The following is a 14,722-nucleotide window of genomic DNA, read 5'->3' on the forward strand; positions in this document are numbered from 1 at the left end:
ATTTGTTTAGACCAAAAACAAAAGTTGAATTTTATAATATGTTATTAAAATAATAAAAACATTAAAGTTAGGAAATTAGAATTTGTACTGTGACATACACTTACTGGCCACTTTATTCGGTACACCTTTTTAACTGCTCGTTAACACAAATTGCTAATCAGCCAATCACTGGGCAGCAACTTAATGCATTTAGGAAGACATAGTCAAGACAATCTGCTACAGATCAAACTGAGCATCAGCAACATGAAAGCATGGATCCATGCCTTGTATCAACGGTTCAGGTTGAGGGTGGTGGTGTAATGCTGGATATTTTATTAGCACACTTTGGGTCCAATAGGACCAATTGAGCATCGTGCCAATGCCACAATCTACATGAGTATTGTTGTTTACCATGTCCATTCCTTTATGAACACAGTGTACCAATCTTCTGAGGGCTGCTTCCAGCAGGATAACGCACCATGTCATAAAGCGGGAATCATCTCAGATTGGTTTGATGAATATGACAATGAGTTCACTGTACTCAAATGGTCTCCACAGTCAACAGATCTCAATCCAATAGAGCAGCTTTGGGATATTGTGAAATGGGAGATTCAAACCATTGATGTGCAGCCAACAAATATGCAGCATCTGCATGATGCTATCATGTCAATATGGACTGAAATCTCTGAGGAATATTTCCAGTACCTTGTTAAATCTATGCCATGAAGGATTGAAGGCAGTTCCGAAGAAAAAAGGAGTTCCAACCCAGTACTAGTAAGGTGTATCTAATAAAGTGGCCGGTCAGTGTAAATGCAATTTTGACACAGATTGCATTGTAAATTACTAAAAAATATATATATTGCACTGCAATCATTTTAAATAGAATAAACCTTAGTCACAATTATTGTAATACAAGAAAACATAAATCATTTAAATAAAATAAAAGGATTTAGTAGATAACTCTTTTGTCAAATAAATTAATAAATACATATACACATATTTCACTTCTACAAGCAAATGGAAAGAGCAAGATATTTATTTTGAAAAGAAAAGTAAAGCTTATTTTTAGGAATATTAGGATTTTAATAAATTTATGACGCATTTACAATACATTTATAAATAACAGTTAATAAAAAGAAGACAACAATGTAAACTATTTAATGTTTAAACATGTGATTGTATGTTTTAATTATTTAAAACATCACAATTACAATTTATTGTTTAATTAGATTGGTTATAGATCATATACTGTCTTTATGCCTAATAAAAATGACAACTTCAGTTATAGATATGTTTAATTTCTATATTGTGTTTTTTGTGTACATTTATTCATCATTATCATACATTAACATACTTATTTAAATCAAAGGTTAAAGTTTAAAATATGTGTGATAAAAAATAATGTCAAAATGCAAATAATCCTAATGTTCCTAAAACAGTCTAGGCTTTGACGCAAAAGTGGTTAAGAGTGAAAAGAACCAACCTTCTCGAATGACTATGAGATGAGGTGAGAGTTTGACCAGGTGATAGGACGAAGATGAAATTGAAAGACAGAGACAAAATGTGAAAGAAGAGAACATGAAAAAGACATTTGTGAATATTTTACTGGTGAAAAAATACAGAGAGAGAGACTCAAATCTTGACACTCCATTTGAATAGGAGCAGGACGGGATGCTGAGGAACTCCAGCAGGACGCTGTGCACCCACACCCAAGCAGATGGATAAAGGAGACCCATTATACACCTGTCAACTCTGAGGAAGTTAGATGTTGGTGCAGCTCCAGAACGTTCCTGTTTGTGTTGTTAAGATTTTGGCTGTGCAGGTTACTTTTCTTTGTTGCAAAATATGGGCTTATACAAACGGATAAAAAAGGACAAATACTCATCTTTCAAAACCTGTCAATAACATGTACAACTCATATTTTAAATTAAAAAGCTCAGAAGTCCTGTCAAAAACCTGTCTGACTCTTGTTTCAGAACCAAAAACAAAACAACAGAAAGAAAATTACATTTGTATAAAGCTTTTTGGCACACCGTTACCTTGTCGTAGCACATTACGAGCATGTATTCTTACCATGTTTCTGGTTTATATCACACTATTTGAATGTTTCTAACATGTTTTAACACACTGTTAGCATATTTTAACATATTGATTTGTTTTAGGCCTGAGGTTTTACCTTGTTTTTTTGGGGCACACCGATTATCAATTGTATACCAACAGTTTTACTACAGATATGAGATGTTATTTGTGATTACGATTTACCTGGAAAAACCACAAGCCACAAAAAAGCAAGTTCAAATGTAAATTTTTGTAAAGTTAGCACTTTCTGTTAGCATCTTTTAGCATGTCTGTTTGTTTTAAGCCTGACGTTTTACCTTGTTTTTTTTGGGAACACTGATTATCATTTGTATAAGTTACCAACAACTACTACATATATCTTTTTACTACCGATATCTTTTACTGCACCATGTTAGATGTCATTTGTGGTTATAATTTAACTACACAAGTAAAAACTACAAACAAACAAAAAAAATAATAAATTCCAAATGATGTTTGCTAGCATGTTTCTAACATGATTTAACACAATGCTAATATTTTAGCTGTGTTGCTAACGTGTTACTAACATAATTACCAAACTGTTAGCTAGCACTTCTAACACTATTTCGGAAAATTTGAATGTTTAATTTGATGCCACAATGCCAATGTTTTAGTTTGTTGCTAGCATGTTTCTAACATTGTTTACCACAATGCCAATGATTTAGTCTTGTTGCTAACTAATTCTAACATAACTACCAAACTGTTTGCTAGCACTCGGCTAACAAGTTTCTGACACAACTTATCATTATGTTAATGTTTTAGTATGATGCCAAAAATCCAGTGTTTTAGCTTGTTGCTAGCATGTTTCGAACATGATTTACCACAATGGCAATGATTTAGCTTTGTTGCTAACATGTTTCTAACATAGTTTACCACAATGCAAATGTTTTAGCTTTGTTACTAACTTGTTTCTAACATAATTACCAAACTGTTTGCTGGCAAGTTTCTAACACAATTTACCACAATGCCAATGATTTAGCTTTGTTGCTAACATGTTTCCAGCACGATTTACTAAACTGATTGCTTGAATAAACAGCTAGCATGTTACTGTCGTACTGCTGACTTGTTTTAAGCAATGTAAAAACAATTTATTAATAAAAATAATGTAGCGTTCAAAATAACGTTCTATATTAAGTTCAAATACAATTTAATCCCTTTATTAACCTGAAAAATGTTTATACGCAGCGCGTAGCAACCACTTATGATCGTAGGATGACGTCTGCACTTTAATCCCATTGTAAGGAACATTTTTGGCAGTTATTTTGACAGGAAGCATGAGAAGGCTTAGTGTTCACCTCTTGCGTGACAATTACTGGGTGGCACCGTAACGTCACTAGCTAGAGGCCATACTGGCAGCCTGCCATAAGCTCCCTGTTATTACCTGCATGGAAAGAGCTAAAGGGGTTGACACTCATAACAAGAGCGCTCCCAGAGTTCTGTTTCACACACAATGCCTTGACACCCTTATACCTGTAAATCCACATATTAATACCGCAGGTGTCCTCGGTGGCACTAACCTTCAGTTAAACCCTTTTGTCTTCTCACTCTCATAACAAATGCTTTAAGAAATATGCATGTTTACTTGTGCCTCTGTTGCTACGAAATCAAAACAGAGCCTGGAATGTTTTGTTTTCCGGCTAGATTAGGACAACAACTTTTAGTTTATCTTGGCTCTGAAATGTCAGACAAAGTTCAACGCATGTGGAAGTCAAAACAAAATTGCAACACGGTCAAAATAAAAGTGTGAAGCATTGTGGAGGAAGTTGTTTTGATAGGGGCGGCACCTGCAGCATGTTTCTTACCTCTCACGTAGAGATTAGCCGGAGCTGAATAACGCGTCCCGGCGCTATTCGTAGCCACACATTCGTACTTGCCCTGGTCTGATTCCTCGCTGTTTTCAATCTGCAGAGCTCCTGAAGAAAAAAAAAAGAAAAATAAAACAAGGGGAAAAGTCACCTCTTTGATTTACGAACACGATTATGAATCCCCTGCCGCAACTTTCCCCACACCAAACCACAAACTTTCACGGAGAACAATCAGTAAACACTCCCTGTTTAAATGTCAGAGCTGTTCCGCTGTGTGTATGCTTTATTGGCTGAGAATGCTGCCTAAGACATATGCATAAAGCTGATTTTGCAGGTTGTGAGAGTCTACAGCTCAACACATTTGCCTTTCACTGTCATTAGAAAAAAGCTTTCGGGATATTAATGTCATTGACTTGGGGCCAATTATGCTACAGCACATGACTTTATTATTGCGGTGGCATATTTATACCCGCCAAAATGAACGAAACGCCAGTGCTGTACAAAACTAGAAGGACTGTCTGGTCACTACTGATAAAAACAGTGCATCATAAGGTGACATGAGGAGAATACTTGATTAGTCTAACGCTAATGTTTTTGAAAGAAGTCTCCCTGCTCACAGAAATTGCATTTACAGGGTTTCTGAGGGCCAATTTATGACTTTTAAAGACTCTTTTAAGAGCATAATGTTATATATTTCTTAGCGAAATACTTTAATGTGTAAAAAAAAGAAAACTGTAGTTGTGTAAACTTTTTTCAACATAATATTCTTTTATTTTAAATAAATGACAAGTTTAACGTGGTTAAAAGTATATTTATGATGGAGGCATTTACATAAATAATCAAAAATATACATTTGTTGGCCTTTGGTCCAAATAGATTGAGTATAACTTCTGTTCAATATAAAGTGTTTTCATTATAAATTTCATGCATATTTATAAATATTATCTCTACTCCCTCTAACTTCTGTTAATAGTCTTTGTATGAATGGAAGATAACATAAAGGGATATACTGCTCTGTTATAATCATGAGGAACTATTCTTATTTCCCTGATTTTATTGAGATGGATTGTTAGTTATTGGATGTATGCCAGCCCGATTGGGTAGCTTTACTTGGACAAAGTAAAATTAGGACCTGTATAAAATTATTTAAGACACAAAACACATTATTTCAGTGAATTTAAGATTTTTTAAGGCCTACAATTTTGTTTTTTATTTAGGATATTTTAAGAAGTATTAAGACGCCTGATATAAAAAAAAAAAAAAAAAAAAAAAAAAATATATATATATATATATATATATATATATATATATATATATATATATATATATATATATATATATATAGTAAATTATTTTTAAAATAGATATATAATAATAAGATATAAATATTTAAAATAGCTGTTTTAATATATTTTAAAATAGAATGAATGCCACAGGATAATGTTTAGCATGAAGTAACATGATCATTTAGAAATTGTTATGCTGATTGACTACCCAAGAAATTAAGCCCTATCTTACTATTAACAATGTTTACAGTGTATAATCATATAGAAGACGTTATAAAATTACTTAATAAATAACTAATTCTATTATTTTTGTTTATTATTCTTTATTTTATAACTATATAATTTTTTAGATAATATTCATTTACAGAATTAATCAAAAGATACAGACATTACTAAGGTTACAAAATAAGTGTACTTCAATTTTCTGCTCTTTAGAACATTTTATTCATAAAATAATACAGCGATAATTAGTAATAATAATAATTAATAAGTAGATCAATTGTTAATAACTGAATGGCAGTGATATTTAAAAATAACTAAGCCCAGAATCAGCTAATTATAATGATTTATGTTATTTTTTAATTATAGTTAGACCTTTTTAATTGAATTATTATTTATTTACAATTTTGACAATTGCTGCATTTATCTTCTTTTTATTAACAGCCAAATGTCAATAATGTGAAGCAGAATTACACACGGCAAACATTTTAAATCAGCTCACATTGACAAGAGCAGAAACATCAAAGGAAAAATCAATCCACGTGTCCAAACTACAGCATTTGCTCCGACAAGACTTTTAATCCAGTAAAACCACACATGTTTACCTCTGGCAGTAGTGCAGCAGCATGCCACAGGTTATCACCTGCCGTTTACCACTGACTACTTCCCAAAATCCCATGCTGCAGGGGAGAAATAACATGCGCCACTAACCTTGCTCAGTCTCTAAGTTCAAGGAAAACTGATTGCTGGGGTTTCCTACTCTGACAAGCAGCAAATTACTAATCAATTCAGAGATTGCTTAACACTGATTGCCATTGCTCCTCAATCCTGACAACATATCTGACTGATGGGGCTATAGTATGAAAATAAAACTACTTTCATTGACATTTTGGGGATTTATTTAATAACCTTTATTGATTTATTTGTTTTTAAAGCATGTTTACCATCTTTGACAGATACAGAGTATTTTTTAAACCATCAGAGTATCAGTATGTGATACGACACAAGAAAAGGATAGTTTACCTCAAAATGAAATTTCTGTCATCATTTACTCACTTTCATTTCATGACCAACCTGTATGACTCTTATTCTGGAAAGCACATACAATATTGCTTAAGACAAATCATGTCTTTCAGTGCACTCTTAAAAACAGTCTGACAGAAGCAAACACTTATTTATTTGTGTGTTCGGCAGAAGAAAAAAGTCATACAGGTTTTGAGTTAAACAAAAACCAACAGTACACTAAGCCGCAGTGCATTTAATGCAAATTTTGTTATAAAACTCGAACATGTGCTTTGATTTGTTTTGGCCCTACTTGGTTCAACACAGGCTCATTAGAAATATGTGCTTCAGCCTACATTTTTGTCAAACCACAAAAACTCACTTCAACAAAGTACACTTGACAGCAGTTTCTAAGTCAAATGGTCACTATGGGGCAGTATAATGCCAATACACTAACCAGGGCTTGGAACTGCAACCATTTTAGTCGCATATGCACCCGAAATCTTAACTATGTGAGCTATGTGAAAAAATATTTGTGAGAAAATTTTTGTCGTGTAATCCTTCATTTAATCATCTGGATGCTGTCAGCCATGCAATTGGCAGCTATATGCAAAATTTAACACTGCCTATCAAGTTGCAAAAAGGCTTGTATTCACTAAGATTAAACACTGCAACGTATGAAAAGACTCTTATTGCTATGAAGATGACGTTTGCAAAATAATAAGTTATATGTCAGTGTTATCTGTGCAATATCTGACAGCATCCATGTTCATAATTGTTGGTGGGTGCGTCTAAATTTTGGGTGGTGCGTCTACATTTTTTAACTTAGGAGCTACCAATAAAAAAGGTTAATTTCGAGCCCTTCTAATGATGTTTACATATTTACATATTATTGACCAATATATTATTATTTCCAGGCACACCAATTAATTACTATAAAACTACTTTTTAATATCAATGATTTTAAATCAAGTATGTTTACCTAACTTATCTTTCTCTATATTTACATCTTTTCAGACGTGGTCAGTTTGGTCGGTAGCTTACTTTGTACGCTGTTGAACTTATAATGAGTCTGGTGGAACAAAGTTAGACAAAAGACATAAAAGCAATGAAAAAAATAAGGTAAAACTGTGTAGTCTCTGTGTATTTCTCTTTTACAATTGTTTTTAAAAACACTATTGGTGGGGCTTAGTGAAAGGTTTAGGTCAGTGGTGTGCTGATCTATGTGATCTCTATCACAAGCATTGTCTTCTCATGGATGTAGAAGGGCATGCAATCGAAATGTAAAATATAACGCAACATATTTCAAGTTTGCAAAAATGTAGACAGTGCCCAGATTTGTAATCTGAAACGTTCTTCAAAACTTAACAGGAGTGAATGTATTTTATGTTTCACAAAAATGTTGGCTGAGGCACGTATTTCAAACATAAGTGCTACACTCTCTGAAATAAAGTTATACAGGAGCTGTCTCTAGAGCTGTAATTTTTCAATTTGCCTGTGATTTCAGGCATTCGTCAGCGATTTCTCAAAACCTGTCAGCCAGTCAAAATCGGGGTTAAAATCATGCAGTCTGAACTTGGCATAAGGTAAAATAGTGGGAGACTGCATTGAGATTGAGTAAATGATACCAGTATACATTTCAGGGAAAACCATCCCTTCAATAGACTTTGTAGACAATGTACCAAATATCATGAAGACATCATGCATTTTCAAAACAAATGAATAAACTGTGAGACAAATTGGGTGTTTTAATGTGGACATGAGCATCTTATCAAGAGGACACATCAATCAAGCAGGTACAAAACAATATGAGTTGAGTGAGATGAACTGAACATTAAGACCTGCTGTTGCGAGCAAGAGGAATTCAGCATCGCACCCACAAACATTGAGAATTCATCCAGTAAAAATCAGCGGCCACTCTGCAGCATAAGGCAGTGTCAGCTTTTTTTCTCCCCTAGTGAGCCAGACGCGCTTCCTGATTCATAAACCTGAGGTGAGCTGGGGTGCTACGACAGTCAACGCTAACAAACAGGCCTTTGTTATGAACTGTACATTTTTTCCTCAGCTTTATTCGACGTTTTACAGTCCAACTCCAGGGGTCCTCAGACCACAAATATAGCCAGCCATGTGACTGAAGTAGGGTAATGGTGGCTTTTGTCAGGCAGTCGCCTCAAGCAAACGCGATTCTGAAATCCATGTTTCATTCAGAAGTGTGTGATTGATCGAACGCTCCATCTTAACAATCAGGGCCGTGCCCTCATTTCCCATACATGCTCATTTTAGCATAAGTAGTATGCAAATTCAATCATTTCAATTTCATCACAGCCCAACTGGAATGTCGGAAACACACTCTGGAGACTCTAAAGACGGCCTTCAGTTTGAAAACTCTTAAGCATTGCTTTAATAAGTCTTGGGTCTCGGAAAAGATCCACAACAAATGCATGTCGCAATAACTAGCAAGAGTCAATTATTTTATTCGTCTCATGTTCGTTTATTTATTTTTTTATTCTGTCACCATTTTCTCCCCCTCATGTTACTACAAATATGTATCAATTTCTTTTTTTGTGCAAATTAAGATATTTTGAAGTATGTTCTAAACGCTGTTGTCCACACATTATATAATTAACGTGGACTTTGAAAAGCCTTATTTTTTCCTGAATGTAAAGTTTTAAGAAATACAACTCTGTATAATTTCTCATTTCATGTTCCACATATTTGGAATGACACAACGGTGCATAAATGATCATATATATATATATATATATATATATATATATATATATATATATATATATATATATATATATATATATATATATATATATAAATACACACACACACACACACACACACACACAGTTGAAGTCAGAAATATTAGCCCCCCTTTGAATAGTATGTCTGATAATATTTTTTTCTTCTGGAAAAAGTCTTATTTGTTTTATTTTGGCAAGAATAAAAGCAGTATTAATTTTTTTTAACACCATTTAAGGTCAAAAGTATTAGCCCCCTTAAGCTATATGTATTTTTGGTAGTTTACAGAACAAACCATCGTTATAAAAGAACTTGCCTATTACCCTAACCTGCTTAGTTAACCTAATTAACCTAGTTAAGCCTTTATATGTCACTTTAAGCTGTATTGAAGTAAATATATATTATTCATTCATTTTCTTTTTGGCTTAGTCCCTTTATTAATCTGGGGTCACCACAGCGGAATCACCCGCCTTATTTTGTGTTCAACAGATCAAAGAAACTCATAAAGATTTGAAACCACACGAGGGAGAGTAAATATAAGTACATTTTCATTTTGGGGTGAACTATCTCTTTTAATATTGTCATAGAAACATTGATCCAGCTTTTCCAGGACGCTTCCTGAATATAAATGTCACTTTAGATCAAGTTCAATAAGTTTGTCAAACTTTTGAACATGAGTGTATTTTCCTAGCGTTGTTTTCCCTAGATACAGACATCAGAACGCAGACAGGTTGAATGCCACGACAAAGGTTGTGTATGTACTGAACAAGCAGGAAATGACAGTGGTTGTGATGAAACAGGTAATGGAGGAGACGTTTCGGGAGACACATTCCAGCTGTCTTACCTCGTATCGGCGAACCCCCTAGGTGAAGTAAATTGAATGCAAACAAGATTGAAGAGAACTGTTAGTAGACGAGAAAGATAGACAAAGAGAGATAAGGAAAACAAAGGGAAGGGAATCAAATGAAAGTAAGCTTAATTAAACAGAGAGGAATCAAGTTGAGCCAGACTACTGCTCTCCGAGGATTAGCTGAATGTTGGCTGTCTGGCGCAGAATTAGCTCAGAAGAAAAAAAAAAAGAAAAGAAAAAAGAAGGAATCCAGAGAAAATTTTCTATTGTGGTATGATTATACGATAGTTTAGTTGTCTGCCAACCCTGAAGCTTTAAGAAACTTTTGCAGAGATTACATACAACTATGTGTATTCAGGTTATTTCAGTTCACAGAATGGTTTAGAAAAGCACATGCTGTGAAAGATTAGGCCACAGGTTTGGTGTGAGAATAGCAGAAACGAAAAATATGTTTGAATTAAAGTCAACTTTGCTCTTTTTTTTATTTATATTTCTGGGAGAAACTAAATGTTTAACCAGAATAAAAATCTGAGCAGGATTTATTAGCTTCTTATTAGGGCTGCACAATATTGGAAAAATATGACACTGCAATATTTAGTTTTTCTGCAATATATATTGCGATACGAATATAATTTCACCAGATGAATTGCATAGCTTCATTTGGATAGATTTATTTCATTTAGATCAATTGGGATGATCAAATCTTTATGCATAAATTACAAGAAATTTCAAGCATATATAAATTAGAGATGTCCAGATCCAATCATTTGATCGGAAATCCTGCCCGATCGTGCGGTTTAAGACTCGATTGGAAACAGATGTTACCTCCCGATCAGGACTCGAATATAAATATTTATATTTTGTATATATAGAAGAACATAGGAGCAGCTTGAAGTGGATATCGCAAGTATATCTGCGGTCTGAAGGTATTATAAAGTTGATGACGACAACATTGCCATAGCTAACTGTGAGATATGTAAACTTGGGATTGCCTGCCAGGTTTTTAAGTTGAGTTAATTTGCTATTTGTTTTCATATTAGATTTTTTTTTTTTTTGTATTTACTGTTGCACTAAAGTCCAAAAGTGAAGAGTTTATGTGATTTATTACTTGATTGTTCAAACTTACAGTGCTCTGTTTGTACACAGAGTTGTTGAATGGTAAAATAAGATGAATTAAATAAAAAATAAGGAACATCCTGGATCTGTTTCCTTACCGTTCTTTAATCTTTTTTAATGCATTATAGAAGTATTGGAGTATTGGTGAATGACTTTAAGGTAAAAAAAAATCTGTGATATAAATCCAAAAAAAAAAAAAGTCAAATAAACAGTGCTTTATGGTTTTTTGGAGAGATTAACAGTATTCAGGTAGGCAAATTGAACAATTAAACATAAAATAACATGATCATAAATGTATAAACAATTTAAACATTAATATCTTTAATAATTTGATCCTGTGACGTGGCTGTTGCGCATACACACACTGCGATATCGATGCTCAAATGATATATTGTGCAGCCCTACTTATTCTTTTATGTAGTTTATAAATAGAAGAGCCAATGAGAAGGATACATATTTGCGACTTTTACTTAGGAATTTAAAAATTGTGTTTACATTTACATTAGGTGGTAAATTGGTTGTTTTTGCAAAGATTTTTTTTAATCCAAACTCCATAAAAAAACTGCCAATATGGCATAGTAATTTTACTTTCCTTTATTTAGAGATTGTTTTTGAAACACTTAATAATCAACTATTTAAACACAATTTCAACAAAAAGCGAAAAATAATAAATCTGGAAAAATAGCCTCCTTTGACCATGTTGACTTAAACGATCGGTCAAAGCACCACAAGGTAAGGTTACATTACCGCTGTCTATCAAAAAACACTTATCTATCAAAAGTAAAAGCTCAAACATGCCTTTCTACATTCTCCCAAGCAGTAAAGCTGGCAGATAAACTAGATAAGACAAGCTTTATTGTCATAATTTTACGTTAAGAGCGTCCTAAAAGAGCCATAAAGCTTTGCGCCTCTTGCCGTCCAGTGATAAGATTGTCAAGGAAGTTACGTTTTGATCTTTGATATCATCGAACATTTTGTTTTTATGACTTTATGAGACGTTCATCAAAACAAGCAAGAAGGGTTGTAAGTGGGAGTCTCGATGTTCAACTGTGTACTTTTAAGCTGTAAGCTGATGCTTGAAACTAGAGAACGAGCTCCGCTGTGGACTTGCCCTCTAAATGAAGTGGATTTAGTGGAGAGGGATAAACTCTGAGTCAGTCAGGAGCCATTAATCCAGCCTGGGCAAAGTCCTGTTCATCCGTCTGATCCTAGGTCAGACCTGAGCCGTCTATCCATTACGGAGGTCTAGAATGTAAATAGAGAGGCGGATTCTCTCTAGACTGCTCTTGTTTTCCCATAAGGGTGCCTACAATTACTCAGACCATTTGCACGTGGCTTAAGACTCGTTTGACGTTATGGCCACATCAATACATTTCTCTTTTCTGTGGTAAAGGTCTGACATTGCACAAAATAAATTGATGCTTTCCTTGTTTATTATTGCACAGGCGTTCATTAAACTAAACGAAGTAAAACACCCACAGAAAATGTTTTGGTGAGAGCAACAAAAAAAAAAGAGTTATAGAGTTCTATACGTGTGACTTGTTTAAGTTTGAAGGAATACTTTTTGTTGGAAAACCGGCTCGTTTTACACATAGAGATAAACTGGTGAGTTTTATCATTTTTGAATTAACTCAGCCAATTAATCTGATTTTGGGAACACTTTTAGCTTAGCTTAGCATAGATCAATAGCCGCATTTCCACTATCGGGCCAGTGCGAGCCAGGGCTTTAATCGGGCCGGGCCGGGCCAATAGCCCGGGAGGTTGAGAAATGAGGCCGAAATCATGTCGCGTTTCCACTGACGGGCTAATAGCTCACAGTGCGTCACGCAAACACCGCCCACAGAACATCCCCGAATCAAACGTCACACAACCCGCCCACTTCAGATAAAGCACACCATAGAATCATCACGAAACGAAACCATTAAAATGAAGACAACCGAAACAAACAAATGACACATTACTGTACAGCAGTACATGAAATGTCTATACGCACAGACCTGTGTATTTCCATTCATTACATTTGTTTACTCGCCGACCAACTGGCATTGTGCATCGACTGCTCTCGCCGAACGCAGGGACCCATCACAGAGAGCGCACACATCCATAATATAAAGCCACAGAAATTCTCCTTTATAACTCGATATTGCATGTATTTTATAACATCCTCGTTTTGATAGAAGTCGTGTTAAGTGTTTTAGCATAAGAGCGAGTAGCCTTATATAATATAGCCATATTTGTTGCGCTCGGCAGCTATACACTAAAGCTCTTCATTTAAAGTTTCATTTATAAATTTAACCACGTCATATAAAAACATAAACAGTTGTTTGAGTATATAGAACACATTTTTGTTTGGACTTTCCCCCATATGCGTTTAAAGCAGCGAGCGCTGCGCACGACTGGGTGACAGAAAAAAAGGTATAGGCTAGATTCTGCTTTCAAATAATGCTCTGTTTGCGCGATTTGATTAATATCATCGTATCCAAATACTTTATAAATAATATTTCAAACCTTCTCCGGTGTTAATTGTTTTTATAAAATATCGAAAATCTTTTTTTTTCAGACAGGTCTTTTTAAAATGAAAGTTATAGGCTATATATGTGGCTTTAAAACGGTTTGATTTATGTATATAGGCTACCTACATATAGCTAGCTTTTTTATTTTATATTGGTTAATTTATTTAATGTGATTTTATAAATACCCGATATTTGTGATTCTTTAAATTATATTTCATTAAAGCTTAGGCTATTTTATCAAGATATGACAATATATTGTTTAAAGTCTACGAAAGTGGGTACGTAATTTGTTAAGTTTTATGTCTTTCTGTTGTATTTATATTGTGTATAATCTCCAAAATAAATAAAGAAAAAAGCCGCTCGCGGCATAACAGAGCTGTGAAGGAGCGCTTTAGCCCGGTCTCACACACACATACAGGCATCTAAACGCGCACAAACAAACATTTTAAACTTGACAAAAACTCTCGAAAACCTTTACTGCCTGCTGTGTCTTTAATATGGTGTAAAGATTATTATGCGTTATTGAAACATAAAGGAGGACAAAGCAAAAAACGTCACTATAAATTGAAACTACTTTATTATTTTATGCAGCAGCCTTACATTTAAAAGGGAAACATAAGGGCGATCATACGCAAAAAGAACCCAAACTATAAGGCTAGATGTTTTCTTTCCCTTATTTCTTTATTTGTTTGGCGCATGTACTCATGTGCGATCAGAAAACTGCCCGCCTCTCCTTTCACTCCGCCCCGAAGCCCCAGCTGGCCCTCCTTGGCCCAAGGTATTCGGCGGACCGAAAAAGGCCGGCAGCTGGCCCCAAGAAAGCCCTGCTTTGGCCCGATTAGGCCCCGGAAGTGACAGTGGAAACCCCACTGGCCTTGGCTCGCCCTGGCTCGCTCGCTTTAGGCGCGATAGTGGAAACGCGGCTACTGAATCGGATTAGACCATTAGCATCTCACTCAAAAATGACCTTGAGAAAAAAAGACTTGATAGAGAACGACATAACACAGATTACAATCTGTAGTGCAGGTGTAGGGCTTGGTACTTGGTGCCAATTATGCCAGAAAAAAAGTATAGTTCCTAATCATGCCGACAAAAAAATTTAAA

At 34.6% G+C, this 14,722-nt stretch overlaps 1 protein-coding gene across 22 annotated transcripts in view; it reads right to left on the minus strand.

Annotated features, from left to right (window-relative positions):
* The window catches only part of ptprfb (protein tyrosine phosphatase receptor type Fb), a 368,772-nt gene that overhangs the window by 134,687 nt on the left and 219,363 nt on the right, over positions 1-14,722 (minus strand). For 11 of the 22 annotated variants that reach the window (NM_001083576.1, XM_087240178.1, XM_087240172.1 and 8 more), the window contains 1 exon segment: positions 3,879-3,989. In NM_001083576.1, the coding sequence (NP_001077045.1) occupies positions 3,879-3,989 (111 nt within the window). 22 annotated transcript variants of the gene reach the window in all.

The sequence above is a fragment of the Danio rerio genome, chromosome 2 (assembly GCF_052040795.2).
Source record: "Danio rerio strain M-AB ecotype USA chromosome 2, GRCz13ab, whole genome shotgun sequence".
Lineage (NCBI taxonomy): Eukaryota > Metazoa > Chordata > Actinopteri > Cypriniformes > Danionidae > Danio > Danio rerio.